Source organism: Colletotrichum abscissum (assembly GCF_030869225.1).
Source record: "Colletotrichum abscissum strain IMI 504890 chromosome Unknown Scaffold_1.1, whole genome shotgun sequence".
Classification (NCBI taxonomy): Eukaryota; Fungi; Ascomycota; class Sordariomycetes; order Glomerellales; family Glomerellaceae; genus Colletotrichum; species Colletotrichum abscissum.
Window position 1 is genome coordinate 457,671 of NW_026849987.1, and position 20,029 is coordinate 477,699.

At 48.9% G+C, this 20,029-nt stretch overlaps 6 protein-coding genes across 6 annotated transcripts; 2 read left to right on the top strand and 4 right to left on the bottom strand.

The window, feature by feature from the left end:
- Window positions 1-77: 77 nt before the first annotated feature.
- On the bottom strand, window positions 78-1,546 carry CABS01_00137 (tryptophanyl-tRNA synthetase; the record flags this gene model as incomplete). The annotated part of the gene is made up of 5 exons (XM_060533520.1): window positions 78-535; window positions 604-722; window positions 827-942; window positions 1,006-1,086; window positions 1,214-1,546. The coding sequence occupies 5 exons, from the start codon at window positions 1,544-1,546 to the stop codon at window positions 78-80; spliced, it is 1,107 nt and encodes a 368-aa protein (XP_060406034.1).
- A 635-nt stretch (window positions 1,547-2,181) lies between these two features.
- Window positions 2,182-4,570, bottom strand: CABS01_00138 (uncharacterized protein; the record flags this gene model as incomplete). Its single annotated transcript, XM_060533521.1, has 6 exons — window positions 2,182-2,417; window positions 2,504-2,796; window positions 2,995-3,079; window positions 3,207-3,271; window positions 3,783-4,132; window positions 4,361-4,570. 6 exons carry the CDS (start codon window positions 4,568-4,570, stop codon window positions 2,182-2,184), a joined length of 1,239 nt encoding a protein of 412 aa, XP_060406035.1.
- Window positions 4,571-6,399: 1,829 nt separating this feature from the next.
- On the top strand, window positions 6,400-7,612 carry CABS01_00139 (histone-like transcription factor and archaeal histone; the record flags this gene model as incomplete). Its single annotated transcript, XM_060533522.1, has 5 exons — window positions 6,400-6,481; window positions 6,631-6,644; window positions 6,734-6,787; window positions 6,853-7,521; window positions 7,583-7,612. 5 exons carry the CDS (start codon window positions 6,400-6,402, stop codon window positions 7,610-7,612), a joined length of 849 nt encoding a protein of 282 aa, XP_060406036.1.
- A 386-nt stretch (window positions 7,613-7,998) lies between these two features.
- On the bottom strand, window positions 7,999-10,870 carry CABS01_00140 (uncharacterized protein; the record flags this gene model as incomplete). The annotated part of the gene is made up of 10 exons (XM_060533523.1): window positions 7,999-8,077; window positions 8,134-8,387; window positions 8,455-8,611; window positions 8,683-8,975; window positions 9,058-9,169; window positions 9,226-9,335; window positions 9,388-9,489; window positions 9,557-9,688; window positions 9,743-10,753; window positions 10,820-10,870. The coding sequence occupies 10 exons, from the start codon at window positions 10,868-10,870 to the stop codon at window positions 7,999-8,001; spliced, it is 2,301 nt and encodes a 766-aa protein (XP_060406037.1).
- A 1,670-nt stretch (window positions 10,871-12,540) lies between these two features.
- Window positions 12,541-15,178, top strand: CABS01_00141 (RNA recognition domain-containing protein 2; the record flags this gene model as incomplete). Its single annotated transcript, XM_060533524.1, has 10 exons — window positions 12,541-13,020; window positions 13,071-13,244; window positions 13,296-14,326; window positions 14,394-14,424; window positions 14,477-14,494; window positions 14,547-14,575; window positions 14,633-14,676; window positions 14,735-14,814; window positions 14,869-14,983; window positions 15,036-15,178. 10 exons carry the CDS (start codon window positions 12,541-12,543, stop codon window positions 15,176-15,178), a joined length of 2,145 nt encoding a protein of 714 aa, XP_060406038.1.
- Window positions 15,179-15,612: 434 nt separating this feature from the next.
- Window positions 15,613-18,363, bottom strand: CABS01_00142 (uncharacterized protein; the record flags this gene model as incomplete). Its single annotated transcript, XM_060533525.1, has 1 exon — window positions 15,613-18,363. One exon carries the CDS (start codon window positions 18,361-18,363, stop codon window positions 15,613-15,615), a length of 2,751 nt encoding a protein of 916 aa, XP_060406039.1.
- Between the last annotated feature and the right edge of the window lie 1,666 nt (window positions 18,364-20,029).

Genomic DNA, 20,029 nt, shown 5'->3' on the forward strand with positions numbered 1-20,029 from the left:
TTGTGTTACAAATGTCCCAGCGCCACGATAGGTTAAGGGGCGCCTCGCCAAGCTGGTATTGAGATAACGATGAGGCTTCACAGCCCCGTGGCTTCTCTCACTAGGGCCATTGTTTCGTTGGCATTGAGACGGGCCTTGCTGGCACCCTTTGCTTCGACGGCATCGAGATATCGTCCCTCGTCAACAGACAGAAGCTCCATGTAGCGCTCACGGATTCCGCCAAGCCCCTCGACGACAGCCCTTGAGACGGCTTGCTTGAGATCTTTGAGAGAGGCATGAGAAAAAGAGTCGGCGAGTTGAGCTGGGTTCCTGGCATGAACATCAAAAATAGAGAGGATCTCCAACAGGTTTGATACCCCCGGCCGGTTAGCCGGATCATAGGAAACATTATTAGAGGAGTCTGTCAATGCACTCATTATCTTGACGTTGATCTCTTCGGGCGTGTCGGTGATTAGGATACGTGACCTCGGGTCCCTAGCGGATTTCGACATTTTCTGGGTTGGTTGTTGCAACGACATAACCCGGCGTGTCGGTGCTATATCTTGTCAGGGAATTGGGCCCCGGAGATAGATGATGATAAGAAAGATAGCTGGACAAACTCACATGTGATGGTCTCGGGAGACACCAAGAGAGGGCCGAAGTTGTGATTGAAATTTGTTACACACTCGCGAGCAAATTCCAAGTGCTGTCTCTGGTCATCACCGACGGGTACATGAGTGGCTCTGAACGAAAGTTAATCAAGTGCATTGCACCATGATTCCCATGATAGCTGCAGGCGGCAGGCGAATAACATGGAGCGCTTGGAGATACGGCCAAGTGAACGTACCGGTGGACGAGAATATCAGCAGCCTGCAGGACGGGATATGAGAATAGGCCGAGCTTCAGCGAGGCTTTCGCACCTTCATCAAGAATGGTGGCATCATTTGAGAGTGACAGCTTGCTCTGTCAAGAAGTACCTGGTGTCAGTAATTCATCTATTGATCAAGAGACGGTATAGTACTAGACCTTCCACTGTGTCATTCGTGACAAATAACCCATCGAGGCTGTACAGCTCAAGATCCACATGAGCTCAGAATGCGCCGGGACCTGATGTTTGAATTGTCAGTCTTCGGGGTCAGGGCGGCTTCAGCGATTGCCCAGGTAAACGACTTTGGGTATACAAATATGTGTGAGAGAGGGGGAGGGAGGCGCGGAGGGGTTGATCGTAACATACAGATGATTGATAGAATAAAGTCGAGCGTTCGGGGTCGATACCTGCAGCCAACAGAGCTGCCAGCGTTTCCCTCTTCCATTGCCTGAGCTGTTTTGCGTTCTGGGGTACGGTGATAGCGTGCAAGTCGACGACGGAGTACACAAGTTTGCAGCTCTCAGAAGGCTTGGCTTGGAGTTGCACCCATTGGCGGATGGCACCGGCGTAGTTGCCCAGGTGCGGTGTTCCCGTAGGCTGGATGCCCGAGAAAATGACTTGGTGATTCCCACTTGACGCGTCGCGGCGTCCGGCCGGAACCTTGAGCCGGTGGATTGCCCGCCTCGAACGTTGCCACATGAGGAAGAGTCGTATTAATGTTCAGAGTAGAGAGGTCTGACAACGATTTTAAATTTAGGAAGAACGAGAATTTCAGGCATTGTACTCACTTTGTGTTGTCAATAACGAAATAGGCCCGAGGCGTCAAGAGGTTAGGTAAGACCCGCAGATGGCTTTAACCCCCGAAAATAGTTGCAAGCTCAATGACAGTTCATACCTGCCAGCCCGTGTGCTCTGAATCGTTGGCGCACACAAACATGATAAACCCACTGACCGAACGAAAGGGTGAGAAATCCGACGCATGGGGCAATGAACCGGTTATTTCCGTTCTGTCTATATTGCTATAACGGGGTGTGATTGGCCCTGGGCCTGGAGACATAGTTGAGGAATTTGTCATGATATGATGTCCAATGGCGAGCAGATCGCAGGCGCACAAGCCTTTGTAAACGACATAAGAATAGCAGTCTGTGACCCAACGCGACAAGGGCCAGGTTTGATATTTATGATTTACACAGGACACACTCACGACGGGGTCCCTTTTCAACTATTTGATACACTGACAGAGCCTTTTGTCATTCCTTTCTTTGGCTGTCCCCAATACTCTCCCTAGGTCCGACACGCCAGCTTATACGTCGATATATCGGTGGCCCGAACTCTCAGACGTTTAAGGCTGCCTTCCTTTTGGCCGCCTCGTCTTTCTTCCATTGGGTCTGGAGGAACCGCCGCTCCCCCTCTGATCGCTTGCCACTATCCTTATCGAACCGGACTGTAGCCAAAAACTCCTCCACTTTCTCGACTGTATCAAGTTCCCGGTTTTGACCCAGATGGTTCCACCGCGAGTCAATCGCCTCAGTCGTCTCTGGATCAATGGCATCCATGGCCTTGCCGACACCTGGGAAAAGAATGACACGTTAAATCTTGCTTCAAACGAGCAAGCAGGGACCTGCCTGCACGACGTCTTCCGTTGTTATGACCTACCAAGCTTTCCAAAGTCCCACACGTTGGCCTTCATACCAATGCCGTAATAGGCGTGCTTTTGGAGAAAAGCTAGCCACAATTGAACCGTCTCAGGATTTCCGTCGCGGATTTGAACAAGGCGACGCATCGTTATACGCTCGAAGTTCTCCTGTGACTTTTTGAAGATGAAACTACTCCGGGGAACCGTCCATCGTTCAGTAATTCGAGGCAGTGGCACAGGGCCGAATGCTGGGAGCTTCAGGTAGTACGCTGCGCGAAGGGCAAAGTCGGAGAAGAATTCGAGGTTCCTCAAACTGTATGAGCGCAGCTGAAGGTCGCATGAAGGAATTCCGTACTCGGCTTCGCGACGTAGTGGCTGGAGATAGAGTGCCTGAACGCCTCGAGGATATCTTGGTTCGTTCTCTTTGGTCTTCCCGAAGAAATGTTGCCTTGCAAGTGATAATCATCAATATCACCGCATATTGTATGGCCCAGTCGCAGTGAGTACTTACACAGGGTCAGACTCGCTAATAGCCTGCGAGTTTCTCGTTGGTTCGGGAGCTTTCGAAGGTTGCATCACTGAGGCTTGCGGCGTCTCTGTGTTGAGTGAGCGAGTCCATGATGGTCTCAGGGTTCCCTGCGAACCAGGATTGAATGGTCAGTGAGAGAACAACTTTTGCCTCGTCTACGCAACGTCAACACCGCGAGAGGAGTACCAACAAACCTGTAAATGTGACCGCGCCAGGCAGCGGGCGGTTGGCCTCAACAGTGTCGAAGCGCGCATCTTCTCTGCATATGGACCGAGATACTTGAGCAATGCGATGCTGTTGCCATGCGGAAAGGGTCGAGTACGGATCCTGACGGTAAAATCTAAAGGTACCCGCAAGTTATTCATATATGAGGTAAGCTGCGTGGGAACAGCCGTTTTCAAAAGAAAAGAAAAAAAGGTCCACTTTATTGAATACCTCGTTTTATGCATATGACGATTTGTTACCTCGCGTTGCTTAAATACATTAAATCTGCTTCGTTGGGTAATTCATATAGAGCGCTTGGTTGCATTCTCAAGGACAGTTCATTGTCGTGATTGAATTCAACACTATGCTATCGAATATTCACATCCATCATGTCTTGCATTCCTGACACCTGCGACTCGGGGCAATAGTTCATGTTTGATTTTTTATTTGTTTCGCGCAGCTATCAGCCAGCGACTTCGGGTATCACGAATTTAAAAGAGACATCTTGAGCCAGAGTAAAACGTGTTTCTGGCTACTGGCGGCTGCGCCGGCGGCGCTCCACCAACTTTTTGTAAAAGGCCTTTTTGCCGCTCGCCTTTTTCGATTGAATCGCCTCATATTTGGATCTGAACTTGCCCGACGCCTTTTCTGCGCTTAACAACTCATCCACCAGTGTCTGCGTTCTCTCCTTGCGTGTCAAGCGAGCGCTGTAGAACTCGGTCGGGCCCTCGACAATACGTCCAACATGAGCGTAGCGAGGTACCTTGGCCTTGAGGGATTCCTTCTTGTAGTGTCGCTTAGAATCGATGGCGGTTCCTCTCATGTGAAGAATCTGAAGGTCTCGCTTCAGCTCGGGGTCGTTAGGGTCTGTCTTGGGAATGCCAAACCAGCCCGGGCCAGCATTATCTTTGCCAGTCTGTCTGCTGTTAGCTCACAGGTCCATTGAAGACTAATAGGCAGGACACAGAATCGGGAGAGTCTCAAATCAGAGTAACTATGAAATAAATGATCATTTTGGCGTGGCAGGTAACCCAAGACGGGCACCGTCACCACATCAAGAAAATAAAGCAGGGGTTGCTTCTCATCAGAAGATGTGAGTGGTGGAGGGTAAGGAGTAGAAATTGCGCGAGGCGCTGCAACGTACCTTCTTCTCCGCTGGCCTAGGATCGCGAAGCATAACGCTCTTTGGGTCTTGTGCCTTGGCTTGCACCTTTGAATCCAGAGTTGGATTGGCAGGCGCGGCCTTCATAGCAATCAAGGTGCAATCCTTGGGCCGTGGCGGCTGCTTCGTCGCGAGGCGACTAGCCGCTTCTTTCAGGAGTTCATCAAGACGCCCATCGCACAGCTCTGGCATAGCGATAATGTGCGATTGAACAATGGGAGCTGACGGGAGGATCAGCTGTGTGAAGAAAAGGATCGAGGAGAAAGAAGAGAGCTGTGCCGATAGAAGCAAGATTTTTTTTTTCGTCTTTAAAGGTCTAGTGGGGCAATGGGATTCGACACGAGTGGATAGTGAATTGAGGCGCGTCGGTTAGGTTGGAGGTGATTACTATGTATTAGGTAATGCATCGATACACAGGCTGTTATGTAAGCTGGAAGCGATGAAAGACTAGCTGCCCTGGCCAGCTCATAGACTCCCGCCGCATTAGAGCAGCGCATTGCTCTACAGTGCAGTCGTATTGGATTCTCGATTCTCAGCCACGTCATCGGCCACATGCAGCTCTACGCAACTGGGGACCACATCACCTTCACGGCATATCTAATATTGTCTGGCGTCAGATAGGAAATGGCAGCACCAAATTTTGGGGCGACTCGGCCTCCCAAGGGGCTGCGTGATTGACGAGGCCGTGGGATGCCCAACAGGCAGCTGAATAGAGTAATTCGGTGTGCTCTGAGAATTGAGGCTGCATGTCGCACCCAAGATACCAACGTTCCTGCCTGCAGAGTACTAAGTACCTATTGCTGCATTGCCCGATCGTAAAGTGCTCAACACCTAAAGGTTGAATTGAAGGTATGTTCGGTTACCAAGAACGTATCCTGGATTATACCTTAGGTGTCATTACACGTCGCTTGAATTACCCGGGCCACGCTGAGGACTTGGTTCCCTACCTTAAGGTGTCAAACCACGCACACAGTCAGGTGCCTAGGGTGGTAAGCAAGGTAGTAAGGTGAGGTGAGGTGAGGTGTGGTAAGGTGAGGTAGCGTTGCCTTGCAGTCAGGCCGTGATGTCCATCCAGCACACCTATCTCAGTCGGGTGGTTTTTTAGCGGTCAGGCACTCATGACAGGTTTAACAAGGTACCGCCCACATACCCTGAAGTACCTTAGTCTCGTAAGGCATCCATAACCTGACCAATGGATTTCAGCCTACCTTATGCCAGCCTCCAGGTTTTGTGCTTTCAAGATTCTAGGTACCTTGCCTTACCTTACCGAGGTACATCCTTGTTCCTAATGACGCTGCCCATGGAAGAGGCTGTTACCTAAGGTACCTCACATCTGCCCCCGATAAGAGGTCTGTCGAGCCCACTCACCTCACCGCATGGGCGCTCAGTAGCCAGTATCGCGTTCAAGTTCGCCTGTCGCAAACATCAACCGGCTTCAAGTATTATATCTTTAGTTAAAGGGATCCAACATATCACTGGCGTTTGCTGTCTATCCGTACTCACCTCCTTCCACCCTAAATCGTTCGATTCTTCATCCTTGGCTCCCTGACAATACCTTGCGTGCTTACCTTACCTACGGGCAACCGAAGTTGTTGACAGAGGCAGTCCGCGGCGCTGAACCTAAGTACCTACCTACATTGCCTACCCACCTTGCCCTAGGTACCTTACTTTGGAGACCTGCCGGACATTTACCCGCTCTCTGCTCTCTCCTCCACCGTCCTCCCAAAGTCCAGAGTCCCAACGCCTCAAGGGTCTCTCAATGGTTGGTAGCCCGTGCATCGCAATCCGACTCTAAGCATCTGATTTGCGTATCTCACCGCGCCTCCGAGCCGAGACGCGCCAGAGCACTGATCGCAAGTCTCAATCAACAACCTTGAACGTCCGACAGACGACCCGACAACCCCCACACACCTGTGATTCGCAGCTTTCCCATCGCGTTGCCCACCAATTCCACGCATCAATCATTTTCAACCACCTTAGTTAGGTACAGTCAGGAATCACTGTTTCTCGCGACAGCTACCATGGATCAAAATCAGCCTGGCTCTCATGCCCAGCAAGGCCGCCCGCAGCCTGTGTATGATACGTCTCATGGCGGCCATTATGGTAAGTGGAAATGCAACCAACCCCCTCGCCTACCCTCCCCGATCACGCGCGAATGCGCGATGGAGCGCACTCTTGACGCGAGCTACCTCCTTCACTTCATCCCAGCCTCTTCTTACCACAGTTGTACTGATGTCCATCTTCAAACTTAGGCGCAAGTGCTGCGGTTCGTATCTCCTCCTTGCGACTCGCAAACGGCGTCTACCTGCAACGCATACGATCCATCTCATGAGCCGTATCTAATCACGCACACAGCTATCGGCCCAGGGTTTCGCTCCCGCAGAACTTTACACCGGCCCTTGGGCAAATGTGCGGTCACACCCCCATTCCCTATATGAATCTGGAGTCGACTGACGCGCGTTGCCATATGACAGGTTCATCAAGGCTTGACCGGCCAGTACAAGGACATCTTGACAACCTACTGGCAGCAGACCATCAATCATTTGGAAAGCGACAACCATGACTACAAGCTGCATCAACTGCCCCTGGCGCGCATCAAGAAAGTTATGAAGGCTGATCCCGAAGTCAAAATGATATCCGCCGAAGCACCCATCCTCTTCGCAAAGGGCTGCGACATCTTCATCACGGAACTCACGATGCGGGCATGGATCCACGCCGAAGAGAACAAGCGGCGCACTTTACAGCGATCTGACATTGCATCTGCCCTCGCCAAATCGGACATGTTTGATTTTCTTATTGACATAGTTCCTCGGGAGGAGGCTTCTTCGCATGCCAAGAGAACAGCGGGACAGGCTGCTCCCACACCCCAAGGCGTTCCAGCCCAAGCAAACCCCCAAATGCCAGGCCAGCATGGCTCCATGCCACAACCAGCAAACCATTCGTCCTCCTCGCATCCCATGGCGGCAACTGATTACGGTCTCGCTGGCCACGCTCTTGGGCCCGATCAGGATTATCGCCAAAACCCGAATATGTACCCCGGCCAAGTACAGCCAGGCCCCTCTGCCCCCTATGGACAAGCTCAACAACCCATGTATGGCGAGATTGAGGGCATGTATGGTTATGGGACTATGCAGCCACAGCAGGTGAGTGTCTGTCCAGTATTGATGATTCGCTACGCCACGAACGGGCTGACGAACTTGACAGCCTCCCATGTCCAGCGAGGAGTTCGAGTAGAGGATGGACACGCGCAGCAACAAATGTGTCTACAGCGGCTATCTTCAGTTTACCCCTCACAGGTGAAGCAAAAATAGGGGCCAAGTTATCGTTTCGATTTGGATCCGGCGTAGAGGCGTTCAAGGCATTATTAGCGACGAGAGCCATGATGACGGGACAGCATCGAATCTGCCAGTGCTTCACGATGGATTGATCCTCTTGAGTAATTAGTAGATTGCGGAGGGGAAAGCTATGAGCTCCATATCTGAGCCTAGTAACATCCCGGAGAGAATACAAATGGGTATTTGCTTCAGCAGGACTCAGATATGACGCGTGCTGGTTTATTCAACAGAGTACCCCTTGCATGCACTAGGTTCTGCACACATCATCTGGGAGGCAAACGGCTCTCACTTCATCATACCGAATCTGGATGAAAAGTTGGCGAGAGGAGCGCTGCGTGTAGGACCTTGGGCATTCGAGGTAAGCCTGTAAGGAATGTCAATATTTGAGTGTGGGAAGACGAAAGTGATCTCGAGCCTTACTTTTCCAGTAGGATGGGACCGTTCAATGCGTCTACGCGACCAAACTTTTTGTTGCGAATTGAAATATCAAAGAATTCGTCGTGATTGTCAGACTGCATCAGGTTGATCGTTTGTTGGAGTTCGTCCAGGTTCTCTCGTAGCATGGCTCCGTTTTCAAGACTGTCGACAAACTCGGTGAGATACTGAACGTCTTTGGCCAAGGCCGCGACGGCGTTGGTGTTGATATGCTTGACGTCCGGGGAAAGTGGCAACGCCTGCACGACAACATATGTCAGTGATGTCGGAACGAGTTGGGGCTGTCCGGGACATCAAGAAACTCACAAGAATCTTGTTGGCGGCATGGCTGAGTGCATCAAAGTATATGAGCTCTTTGATTTCTCTTGGCAAGCCTAGAAGCGTCGAGTTCATGATGGTCGAAAGATACCGGGTCATGGTCTGCATGTAGCTGCTTGGGTCGGGAGATGTCGTGGTCACCATCCTATATACCGTTGTTAGTCAACATCAACGAGGCGTTTCGTTTGTAGTCGAAAACAGTCTAGTCCAACATACCAGTCATATTCAGCTGTATCCACAAGGTCATCGATCTTTGAGTTGACAAGTTCGAAAATACGCTTCTCGGCTGTCTTTTTGTTGTTTCGGAATTCTTCAGTGGCAACAAGCGTGACAGGGCCGCCAGCTGACGTAGACGATCTTGCTCGGATAAGAAGCTGCTCAAGCTCCTGGCATGCGGCTTCAAAGTGCTCTAGGTTGATGAGAATCTGCACAATCTGCCCGAGATATTGTGAGCTCAGCCTCTCGACGAGAGACTTGCAAACCTTTTCGGTCAGCAGCTCGTCAAGCGACTGCAAGTTGTTGAAGAGTCAGTAATGTTTCTCAAGTTATACCAGCCATGTTACTTGCCTTGCGAAGTGTGTCATCGATTACATTTGGATGCTGGAAGTGGTCATCGGAGAAGAAGTAGAACTGGTTCAAGAAGTTGCGGATGTCGATGCAGCAAAGTGGATACATCTGCGAGAATGGCAAAACGCAGGGGAAGCTGAATGATGATCAGACACTTGAGTAAGGATATGGTCAGACAATAGGCTTGCTTACCTGAGCTCCTCGAGCGGTTTTTCTTGGGAAAACCAGCTAACGTTCACCACCTTCTCATACTCTTCACGAGTATTAATTGCCATAGGCATGTAGTCGTCCGTTGACACAATCTAGCTCGCGTTAGCTACCCCAAACTTTGCCTAAGCGGACAAGATTCTGTACCTCCTGGAAGTCTTCGCTGAAGCGACGCTTCAAAAGCTCTGCATACTTGTCAAACAACGTAAGCAGGAAGTTGTCCAGCATAGAAACAGAATAGCCCCAGCCCTGTTGTGGATCAAGTGTCAGGAAACGGGTTTTGAAGAGTAGCACACGACTCAACAAAACTGCTTACCTCCATGGTTTGAATGAAAAGAGCTATAACGCCTTTGATCTTGAGTAGTATCTCGGCGTTGCTGACTTCATTGAGGGCCTGAGAGGTCAATGTGATAGCAGTGTGACACATTGAGTCCCATAGCTCGTCAACCTAAGAACAATTCAGCACCAGCACAAAGGGAGGCCGAGGGGAGCGTCAGCCTACATCAACCGCAGAGCGCAAGTTGGGGACTCGTCTCATGGTCGCCTTCTCGATGATGGCAAAACCAGCAATGCCTTCGAGGAGACTGCTCAGGGAGGATTCATCCTCTGCAACAAGATTCACCGTGCTTGGCAGTAGTAAATCTTTCTGCTGGCGACGAGTTGTAGCATACTCGGCACGGAATTTCTCGCTTTGACCCAGGGCATTGTGGATATGGAGGCACTCGAACAACGGGGTGAAGTCAACCCGTAGCTCCTCGTTGTCGAGCACGTCGAACTCTTCGCTTTCGTCAAAGACCAGCTCGATCGACGAGTTGAGTCTGAAGTTGTTGAGGAAACTGTCTCGCTCCACACGTTCTCTCTGTCTCGCCCTTCTAAGTTCGGTATGATAGAACGCGACCTCACCAAGGAACTGTGAGGTCTCGCGAATTCGAAACAGCCAGGTATTTAGGTCGGTCATAACGGCTTCAGAAATGATTTTCTGAGATGCGGGTATCGACTTTTGGATCACATCGGCTAGTCTATGCTGAGTGGCGTACTTATTCTGGATCGTCGGAATCAGATGCTCATTCTGCAAGTCCTCGAGTGACTTGAGTGCTGCATAATACTTTTTAGTACGGATCAGGTCATGGGCATGATTGACAGCGTGGAGGATCTTGAGCGACTCTTTCAGAGCATCCGATGCGTCGGCAATATTCTGCCGAACGGCTCTTGTGTTGACCAGAGCTTGCTTCTGGTCAGCAAGCTTCTCGGTGCTGGCCTGGATTGACTGGTTCAATCTGAGAATCTCTGCTGTGAGAGTAACAGTGCCTTCGCGCACGTTCTGAAGTTGGTTCACGGAACCAAGAAACTCCTCGTGCTTTGTCAAGCCTATTCTCTCGATATCAGACTCTCTGTCTTCGGCATATCGCACGAGATTTTGCATCAGCGAGGGGGTTCGATTCGAGTGCGAAGCATCTTTGAGAACCGGAATGAGCTGGTCGAGAAAGTCTGCGTCAGATGAAGTGATGATGATCTGGGGCAAGTTCGAGTTAGCAAATGAAAAAGATGTGTGCGGTTAGTATCAAGGCTCAGATTCAACCTGTTGGACGGCTGCGCCATAATCATCATAGGTCTGCGGGCGCCGAGGCATCTTGTTCCATGCCTTGCGCAGTACGCGGTCTCGTTGGGGTGGACTGGACACGGGGTTCGTTTAGTCGGTAGGCGGTGGCGATTTGTTGTAGAACCAGCTTCGTGGCTTGGGCTGGGCATGAGCAAGTCTCTGGTTGAGGCAGAAGCGGCCAGTTCAATGAAATCTGACGAACGTGGACGAAAAGGCGATTGGGTTGTGCCGGTGGCCCTGTGTTAAGGTCCGGATGCTTAGGTAGGTCGATAGACTGGTACTAGGTAAGCAAGCTCCACCCGGCGGTTGGTGATGTCGGAGCTAAGATATGCGGATTGCTATGCAGGCCTGAGGAGGCTCTTCCTTTTTGGACTAGGCTCGGTCAGCGCCACTAATGCAGGTGCTCGCATGGAAAGTAAGGTACCCTGGCATACCTGGCAGCACCACTTTGACGTGGGTGACCTTCCATCCCGGGGCCGTGTCCTCCGGCAGCCAAGGACCTTGTCTCCCGGTTTGCGGGGTGGGTGGGTCCCGTCCCTCATAACGTAGCTCCAACTTGATACTGGGCAACGGTTATGTTTAGATCATCGCCAGCTCATAGTGGACCGTAGTGCCCAACTTTTCCAGACATGGCAAGTCCATTCAGTTTTGATCCTACATTCTTCATAAAGGATGACCTCGGGCTGCTTGCCATACTTCTTTCAGAAGCCTAACAGGAACACGAACGGCATCTACAAGCCCTGGCCTCTCTCGCTCTCTTCGTGTCACCACGTTGGACTTACACCTCTCCACAGAACAGTAATATTACGGCACAGTTCTGTCGGCGTGTACCTGCCTCGGAATTGGTGCGAACAGTGTCCTTCCAGCGGTCCCGATCGGCTCGCTGCTCCCTCGTTCGGAGTATGGGAAGGAAGTGTGAGAGGTTGTAAGTTGGGGCAGGTACACCTGATGCATATTGGTTGATGTGGCTCCTCCTGGATGAAGACGAAGCTCGTGTGGTGAGGGAGGAATCTTCAGTAGGTAAGGTGAAACTTCAGACTTTGGAGGCAGGCAGGTGCAAGCCCTCGTAATATTCCTTCGTCCACCACGGAAGGAAAGTGTCACTGCCGGGGAAGGAGAGAAGGAATCCACCCTGCGACGTGCCTTCCCCCTTTTCACCACCTGCCCACCAACTGCTACATAAGGTAGGCAGGCTCCTTCCGTTCGCTGCCTTCATGAAGGGCAGGTTCTTTCCTTCTCAACTTGCGCTGCACCAACATCCACCCTCGCACACCTCATATTTCACATTTTCCCACGAGGCCCCCAGACTCATACACATCTCTCCTACTTCCACCCCGACTACCTGACGTTACCTACCTGGCCATCTTTGTCGGCGCATAGCACGCGTAGGCCCACGCATCCTCAACTTGTCCTGAACTTTCGCTGTCGGCCTCTCCCAAGGTGAGAACTACTCGGTATCGTCACCCGTCTGAGACTTCTGCAGGGGCACGGCTGCCTCGCGGGCAAGCAACAGAGTTCAATCTTCTGCCTGTTGCGTTGAGACTCAAGCCTGTCAACTCCATCTATCATCCCCCGGGTCTCGGTAGTTCGATCTCTTTCCCTTACTTATCAGACACCACTCTCTCATTTTCCTCCCCTTCGTCTTCACTTGTTGGGTTGAGAGGCATCGCTCGTCGAGAAGAAACATCACGACAGACAAGATGGCCCAAACCCATGAGAACGTCATGTTTAACCCTTCTTCGCCTCACTCCTCTGTCGGCGCTGCCGATTCCTTCAAGGGAACACCTGACACAAGGTTGACCGCCTTCTCCCCAGAGGAAAGCGCCACGAGGTCCTCTCGTCTTCTCAAATCAATTGTGCAAGCCTCGCCAGAGACCACTCCCTCGAGATTTCCCTCGAGTGCCTTTGGCAATGTCTTGTCTAGTGCCGAGAAGGACCCTTTCATCACTACAAGTTCAAACACTTGCCATCAGAAGCTGTCGCCGACTGCCTCTACTTTCCAGCCCTTCTCTTCACCGCTGGACAAGAACGCTGAATTCGCAATTCTCGACAGAGACAGGCAATCAGCTTCCAGCGTCTTTCCAACTGGAGTTAGGGATGTTGGTGAACTCTCGGAATGTCTCATAATCGGCTCCAAAAACCGAAACATTGGCATCACCGATCTGAATACTTGTCTCGTGGTGAGTGGTTTGCCTCCCGTCATGTAATATCTTGACTAACAAGTAATTAGAAACTCCAGCGACTTGGTCTCTCACTCCAAGAACCGCGACAGATCTTCCACAGGGGAGGGCGAATCTCCGTCCAGTTCAGCGACATTCGTGACGCCGTTTTGGTCCACGACAACGTTTATCGAGTCGAGGCTGACTTTGAAATCGACTATCTGTCAAATGTTGACTTTTCAGAGGTGCGTCTTATTGGATCTCTTACTGAAGTCTCATAACTGATATTCGAGAAGCTTGCCATTAGGAACAGAGTCAAGTCTGGAGCTTGGGTCGCCATTGTTGCCCTAGCTATTCCTCCCTGTCCACTCGACGTTATCCGCACCGAAGCAGTTCTCAAGCGCATGCTGCAGTCGCGGGGCCAACTCTCGGCATACCATGCTCAGCAGAAGAATGATCCTTCGGTATACAGAGCTATCATTCAGTTCAGTGACCAGGCAGAAGCTGCCACAGCCGTGGTTATGTTCAACAACATAATTGTCGAAGTAAGCTCATCGAGCGCTGGCAAACTACACGGGGACAACGTTGGAAGTGAGCTAATCATTTTCAAGGGGATTCACATCACCCTGTCGCTTTTGGACGAAAACGAGATTCCTCATGCGGCTCAAGATCCCCAAGACGGCCCGACCGACGACCACAGCCCAACCACGCCTAGGCACGATCTGACAAGTGCCCTTCATGCACTTTCTCTCTCCAATCAAGCTAATTCGATGCCTCTCATGCCTCAGGGAGTGTCCATACCCGTGCCTGGATCTCCATACCCCCCTCTCGGTATCCAGGTTTCCCCTCTGGCGATGTGGCCCATCTTGTGCCAGCCGCAGTTTCAGCCAGGTACAGCATACGTTCTGAATGATGGCCAGCGCCTCTCGCCGCCTACGTCTACATCCGACTCAGCGAGGTATCAGTTCACGAACCATCTTTTCTCACAGCCTTCACCGAGCATGCCAATGATGGGATCGATGTCTCCTGGCACCAGAGCCGAGCCCCGAAGGCAGAATGCAGCCAGAGTCAACAGATCACCCTATTATAATGTTGCTAGCCACCACAACCACGTCGATGTGAACCGCATCCGTGAAGGAACAGATGTTCGCACCACGGTAAGTGATGTGTTGGTGTTGTTAGATACTCAGACTGACAATGCTGAGATCATGCTTCGCAACATTCCGAACAAAGTAGATCAAGCAATGCTCAAGCGGATCGTTGATGAATCTAGCTGGGGCAAGTATGACTTCATGTATCTCCGGATTGATTTCGCCAATGACTGCAAGTAAGCAGTATCGCCCGTCTCAAAACTCATCATGCATCAGGTCGCTAACCACGAAGGACTCCCTCAGTGTCGGATACGCTTTTATCAATTTCGTGGATGTAAGTCTGACCTTTGGGGAGCCTGTAACGTGTTACTGATATTGCTTCGTAGCCGTTGGACATCATTGATGTCGGTAAGCCCAGACCTTGCGTTCGCGGCAGTGCTGATGTTCAGATTACAGTTCGTCAATACCAGAGGTAACCAGAGATGGTATGTTGAACGTAACAATCAATCCAGACGACATTACACCAGCTTACATCGACCCAGGAACTGTTTCAAGAGCGACAAGGTCGCTGAAATTTCCTATGCTAGTGAGTGCCGCGAAGTGGGATAAGCGTCTAACTGGCCTGCTGACATGCTCTCTCAAAGCCATTCAGGGCAAGGATTGTCTTGTCCAGAAGTTCAGAAACAGCTCCGTAATGCTCGAAGCAACGCATTATCGTCCCAAGGTCAGCGAGATTCCACCAGTCGCGCGACAGAGCTGAACACTAATTACAATGTAGCTGTTCTACACTTGCAATGGGCCCGTCCCAGAGCTCGCGGGAGAGGAGGAGTCTTTTCCAGAGCCAGACAACCAGTCGAAGATGAAACGAAGCTGCGAAAATGCAGAACACGTTGGTACGAAAGGATCGCCGATGTTTACTAGACCATGCTAACAGGAACCTCGCAGGGCTTTTCACACCCAACGCTGGACAGCATTTCCGCGACGAGCAACGCCGCAGACGCTCGCAGTATGACCGAGGTACCAGATTGGCCGCCCTCGAAGAACATGACTTCGAAGCATCTATGCAGCCATACATGTATCATGCTTAAGGTAGTGGGTGGAGGAATTTGGAAGGCAGTTTCAAGGGATAATGCAGGTCGAATGAAAGTACTGGCATCGCAATATTGTTAGGGGGAATTGAGACATTGAAGTTCTGTCCACATACATGGGGCTCCAACTTTGATTGTTATATACTGGAGCTTTCTGGAAGCGTCATGAACGTGTAATCATTAGTACCTAGCTATACTCTGCTAAGATATCATGGCTGCATAATCTCTCAGCCGTGCCAAGTGTGTTCCTGCGCTTTGTCTCATTTCAATAACAAAACCCATTATTGCCACGATGCTGCATACAACACGCCGCCCATGGCAATGGGTATGATGTGGTTCCATTCGTCAATGCGATGGCAATGATGTGAGGAACCTAACACAAAGTCGAGTTGGATACGGTACATGGTGGGGTTTTGTAAGCCGAAGTGAGATACTCACTCTGGTAAAGCTGGAAGTGGTTTGCGAACCGTAGATGAGACGACCCCAAGAGGTTGATTTGCTAAACGAGCCTCAGCGTCGCTCTCCAGTGGCGGGGGGTCTAGAAGGACTCTAGTTGAACGAAGTGAGTTTTGGGGCAAGATTCCACAACCATGCCGTGCCGCATCATTTAATGTTCCAGTCGCTGCCTCAAGGAGAAGATGCTCGCCAAAATCCACGGATGAGTCATGGCAATCCCCAGTGGAGTCATTGTCAGCAAATGTACCAAATGGGTGTGTTTGCGACATCATAGACCTATCAGGGCCACACAGATTGCTCTCTGAGGCTTGGCAACTGTATCCATCTTCTGATGCCGGCGTGAGCAGCCTTGCAGGCGTGCCCTGCAAGTTTTGCAAGGCTCCAGAACCCCCCTCCGTTGAGGCTCTTTCGCCACGGCCTTCCCCGTCAAACGGCCGGCCAAAACTGTCATACACGGAGGTATATGTGTTCTGAGCAACTTGTTCGGATCTAATGCCAGATTCGGCATGGTTCAGATTCGATGTTCGACCGAGATCAAAGGAGCCAGCCAGGATCGGTTGTGTCATTGCTCGGGAGAATATGACGAGGATGAGGCATGACAACAGAAGAATGGCCTGTACGATAGCCATCCTCTTCTGGAACACAACTTCATCGGCAAGAATGTTGAGCCGAGAGCTGAGTGCGACGGTTTCCCTCTGTGACTGCTCTCGCTGACTCTCCAGCGCAATGACAGTAGATTGCCATATCTGATCATACTGCTGGCGAACAGTCCGCAGTTCTGACAGTACGGTGTTGTTCAGACTGTCCAGGAAGATGTCTATTCTAGACAACTGCCTCCTCTCGGCCATTCTCTGGGTCTCTTGAAGGTAGCGAGACTGGTCCTCGATGTACTTGAGTGACAGTGAGACATTTGACTCCAAGTACTGCAGGCGCTTGCTAATGGCCTTGAAGAAACTCTCCTGAACTGTAGGAGACGAGGGCGCTGCTGTTGAGTTGTGCTTATTGCGGGATTGGACAGTGGCTTGTGCTGTCTTTGTTGAGGATGTGCCCAATGTCGTACTTTCTCCTCCTCCTGGCCTCGAGTCGGTGTATGTGCTGCTTTGGTGTACACCGACAGGAACAGACTTCGCCGATGATGAGATGTATGTTTCGTCAACTTGATCTGTCAAGTTTGCTGGGGCAAACGCCGATCTGTCCTCAGAGACACGTTTGGCAGAGTCTCCGGCCCGAAATCGATCATGTGTTGATGGTTGGTAGCCTTGCTTTACACGATCTCCAGTCTGCAGTTCTGGGTCCGATGAAATTGGCTCTGAATGCGGCAGTAGCATTAAAGGAGAGCATGTCGAGTTATCCCAATCCAGACGCGAAAAGATGTGGCGCGGCATGAGCAGGTCTGGCGAGGTGTCAGATGCCACCTCTAAGGAGCCCGCCTCTGGGGATGCAAACGTGGCATTCTCTCCAATCTCAGCGTTGGTGGCAGAACTAGGCAGCTCGCCCACAGGCTCTTCCACCGTCTCTTCTTCATCAGTCTGCGTCTCTTGGTCCTTCCATGACTCCAACATTCGTGTGCCATGCACACGCAATAACGAGACTGGACAATAGAACTCGTTGCCATAGTGAGTTAGGAACTCTATCCTGACGTATTTAGCCCAGATCAGGGGATTTTGAACGAGGAAGGGCTGGATGTCCCGAGAATTCTTGGCTTCGAATGTCCCCAAATCTTTCCACTTATCAACCTTCACAGGATACCTGTCACTCACACTAACCCGGAAGTGCCGTACCATGCTGGAAAAGAACTCAAAGTTGGCCAGCACAACGGTGTCGACTAGAATATCGTCACTGAGCTCAACAATCACGAACTTGTTTCCTGCAGAGCATTCCAGTAACATGTATGAATCCTTGTTTTCAACCAAGATGGCCTTGGCATTCTTCGCGCCTTTGTTGGTCTTGAGAACTGTTGCGCCAGCATCAAATGACGAGTAGGAGAACCTTTCCTTGCACGTCTTTCCAGCGTCCTTACTCCGGTAGTATTGCGTCCTGCCATCGTCATAAAGTACAGGCTCTTGCTGTTGGTCGGGAGTTGCCACTTCTGTCGGAATGGCCTGGGGTGCTGATGCAATGTTGCTGATTTTCTCAGAAACAACATCGAAGTTCAAGTCGATCTCCCCATCGTCAATACCGAGACTATCAAGACCTGAACTTCTGGTTGCTCTATCATGCTCGGTCGCTCGCTCGACTGTTTTCCGGGATTTGAGTTCCGAGGGGTCTTGACCTGCCTTTCGGAGCATCATTTCCTTCCATTCCTCAAAGGACATGAAAGGCCTCGGTGTGACTTCATCATCGGTTGCGGTCTCGGTAGGAGACGGATTTGTGTTATCGTTGCTTGTCCGGTCGAGTGTCGAGACGTTGGTGGTCGCGACCACGGTATCCCCAGCACTATGTGTAGTTTTCGTTGGATCGTCGGGAGGTAAGCTTGCGTTGTCGTTCATCGGAGTTGGACCATCGCTGACAGCCCTGCCGCCTGGCCAACTGGTCTTGAGACACTGTTGAGGAAGTGTGTGCGTGATGTAATTGATCGTCTTGAACTGACAAAAGGCGATCTGAGTGTTTGTGGGTGAGGCGTCGATTGAGCTAGATACCTGGCTCGAAGTTGAGGTACAGCCGAGTGCCAGCACCGAGACGACGATTAGAAGAGACCTGGCCGACGGTTTTTGGCCATGAAACCACATGTTGCCGCCGAACCGAGGTCGACGATGGCGATGATGGGTCTGCAATCAGGGAATCACTCATGATCTAGAACAGCGGTGGTGATGTTTAAAGTTGTCCGGCCGTGACGTCTGCCGACTAAAAGCCGGTGCGCAACATAAGGGCGTGATAAGTCGAGAAGTATAGGGGTAGAATCGATAAATAATAATATTTATATTAAGAATAGTAGTCTATCGAGATAGTGGGAGTATCTATTAATACTATATATTAATACTGTGTAATCGAACCGCCCGAGCAGCCAGTAAAGGTATAATGTAAAAATAAATAGATAATATGTATAATTTATTTTAGTATTCTACTTTTATTAGCTACTCGGGCAGTTCTTAATATCCTTTATATAGTATTAATATACGGTATTAATAAATACTTATACTATCTTAGTAAACTATTTTTTTAAAAATTTCCTTTTTTTTTTTTATCTTTCTCTTTTATAAAGTTTATAACTACGGATTATTAACGGTAATATTAAGTACCTAACGCTACTACTTTATAAGCTTATATACTTAGCTAAGTTAGCTACTTTTTTAAATAATAGTAGCTTATAATAATAGTATTAGAAATACCCTTATTACCGTTATTAAATAATATTAACCTTTTTATTATTAATATTTATTATATATATATATATATTTGTTACTTTATTTTTTTTATTAAAATTAAAAACGCTTCCCTTACTATTACTATTATTATTACTATTTAACTATTTATCTCCTATAAGTATTATACTAAACGACCCCGAGCTATAAAAAGACTATTTTAATAAATATTATATTAGTAATATTAATTTATAAAAAACGGATAAATATTATAATAAACGTTACTTTTATTAATACCCTTTTAATATAATAAAATATAAATAAGCCTAGACTTAAAAATATAATAAAGAGCTTAAAAAGAGCGTAAATAAATATATTAAATAAGAATATTAAAAAGAAGTTATTATTAAATAAAATAAAAAAAGAAAGTAAGGGGTAGTATTTAGTTATTTAGAGAGTAATTAATATATTATAGTAGGATTATTAATATTTAATAATAGCTACGGCCGGCTATAGTTAGTTATAAAGTTTTATTATATAATAAAGATACTTAATATTAACCTTAATAAACTAGCTTACTTAAAAAGGCGAAGATGGCCCCTAATAAGGCGGACCGGACCCCAAAGGGATAATATATATAATATAGTAGTTTTTTCCTAGCTTTATAAGTATAAAAGATCGACCTTAACGGGATTATATTTTTAAAGGAAATTATATAATATAATATACTTTTTAATTATATAATATATATAATATATTTTAAATATGCGCTTAATATAATATAATAATTTTAATATAAAAACTACTATTTAATTCGGGATAAGTAAGCTACTCTTTTTAGCTATTTATTAATAATAAGCTAAGTAATATACTTACGTAATAGCGCTAGCTAAAAAAGTTTATAATAAAGGTTAGTTATATAGTAGTTTTTTTTCGGCTTTATAAGTATAAAAGATTAACTTTAACGGGATTATGTTTTTAAGGGAAATTATAAAATACGGTATACTTTTTAACTATATAATACGCATAATATATCCTAAGTACGCGCTTAATATAATATAGTAATTTTAATATAAAAACCGCTATATAATTC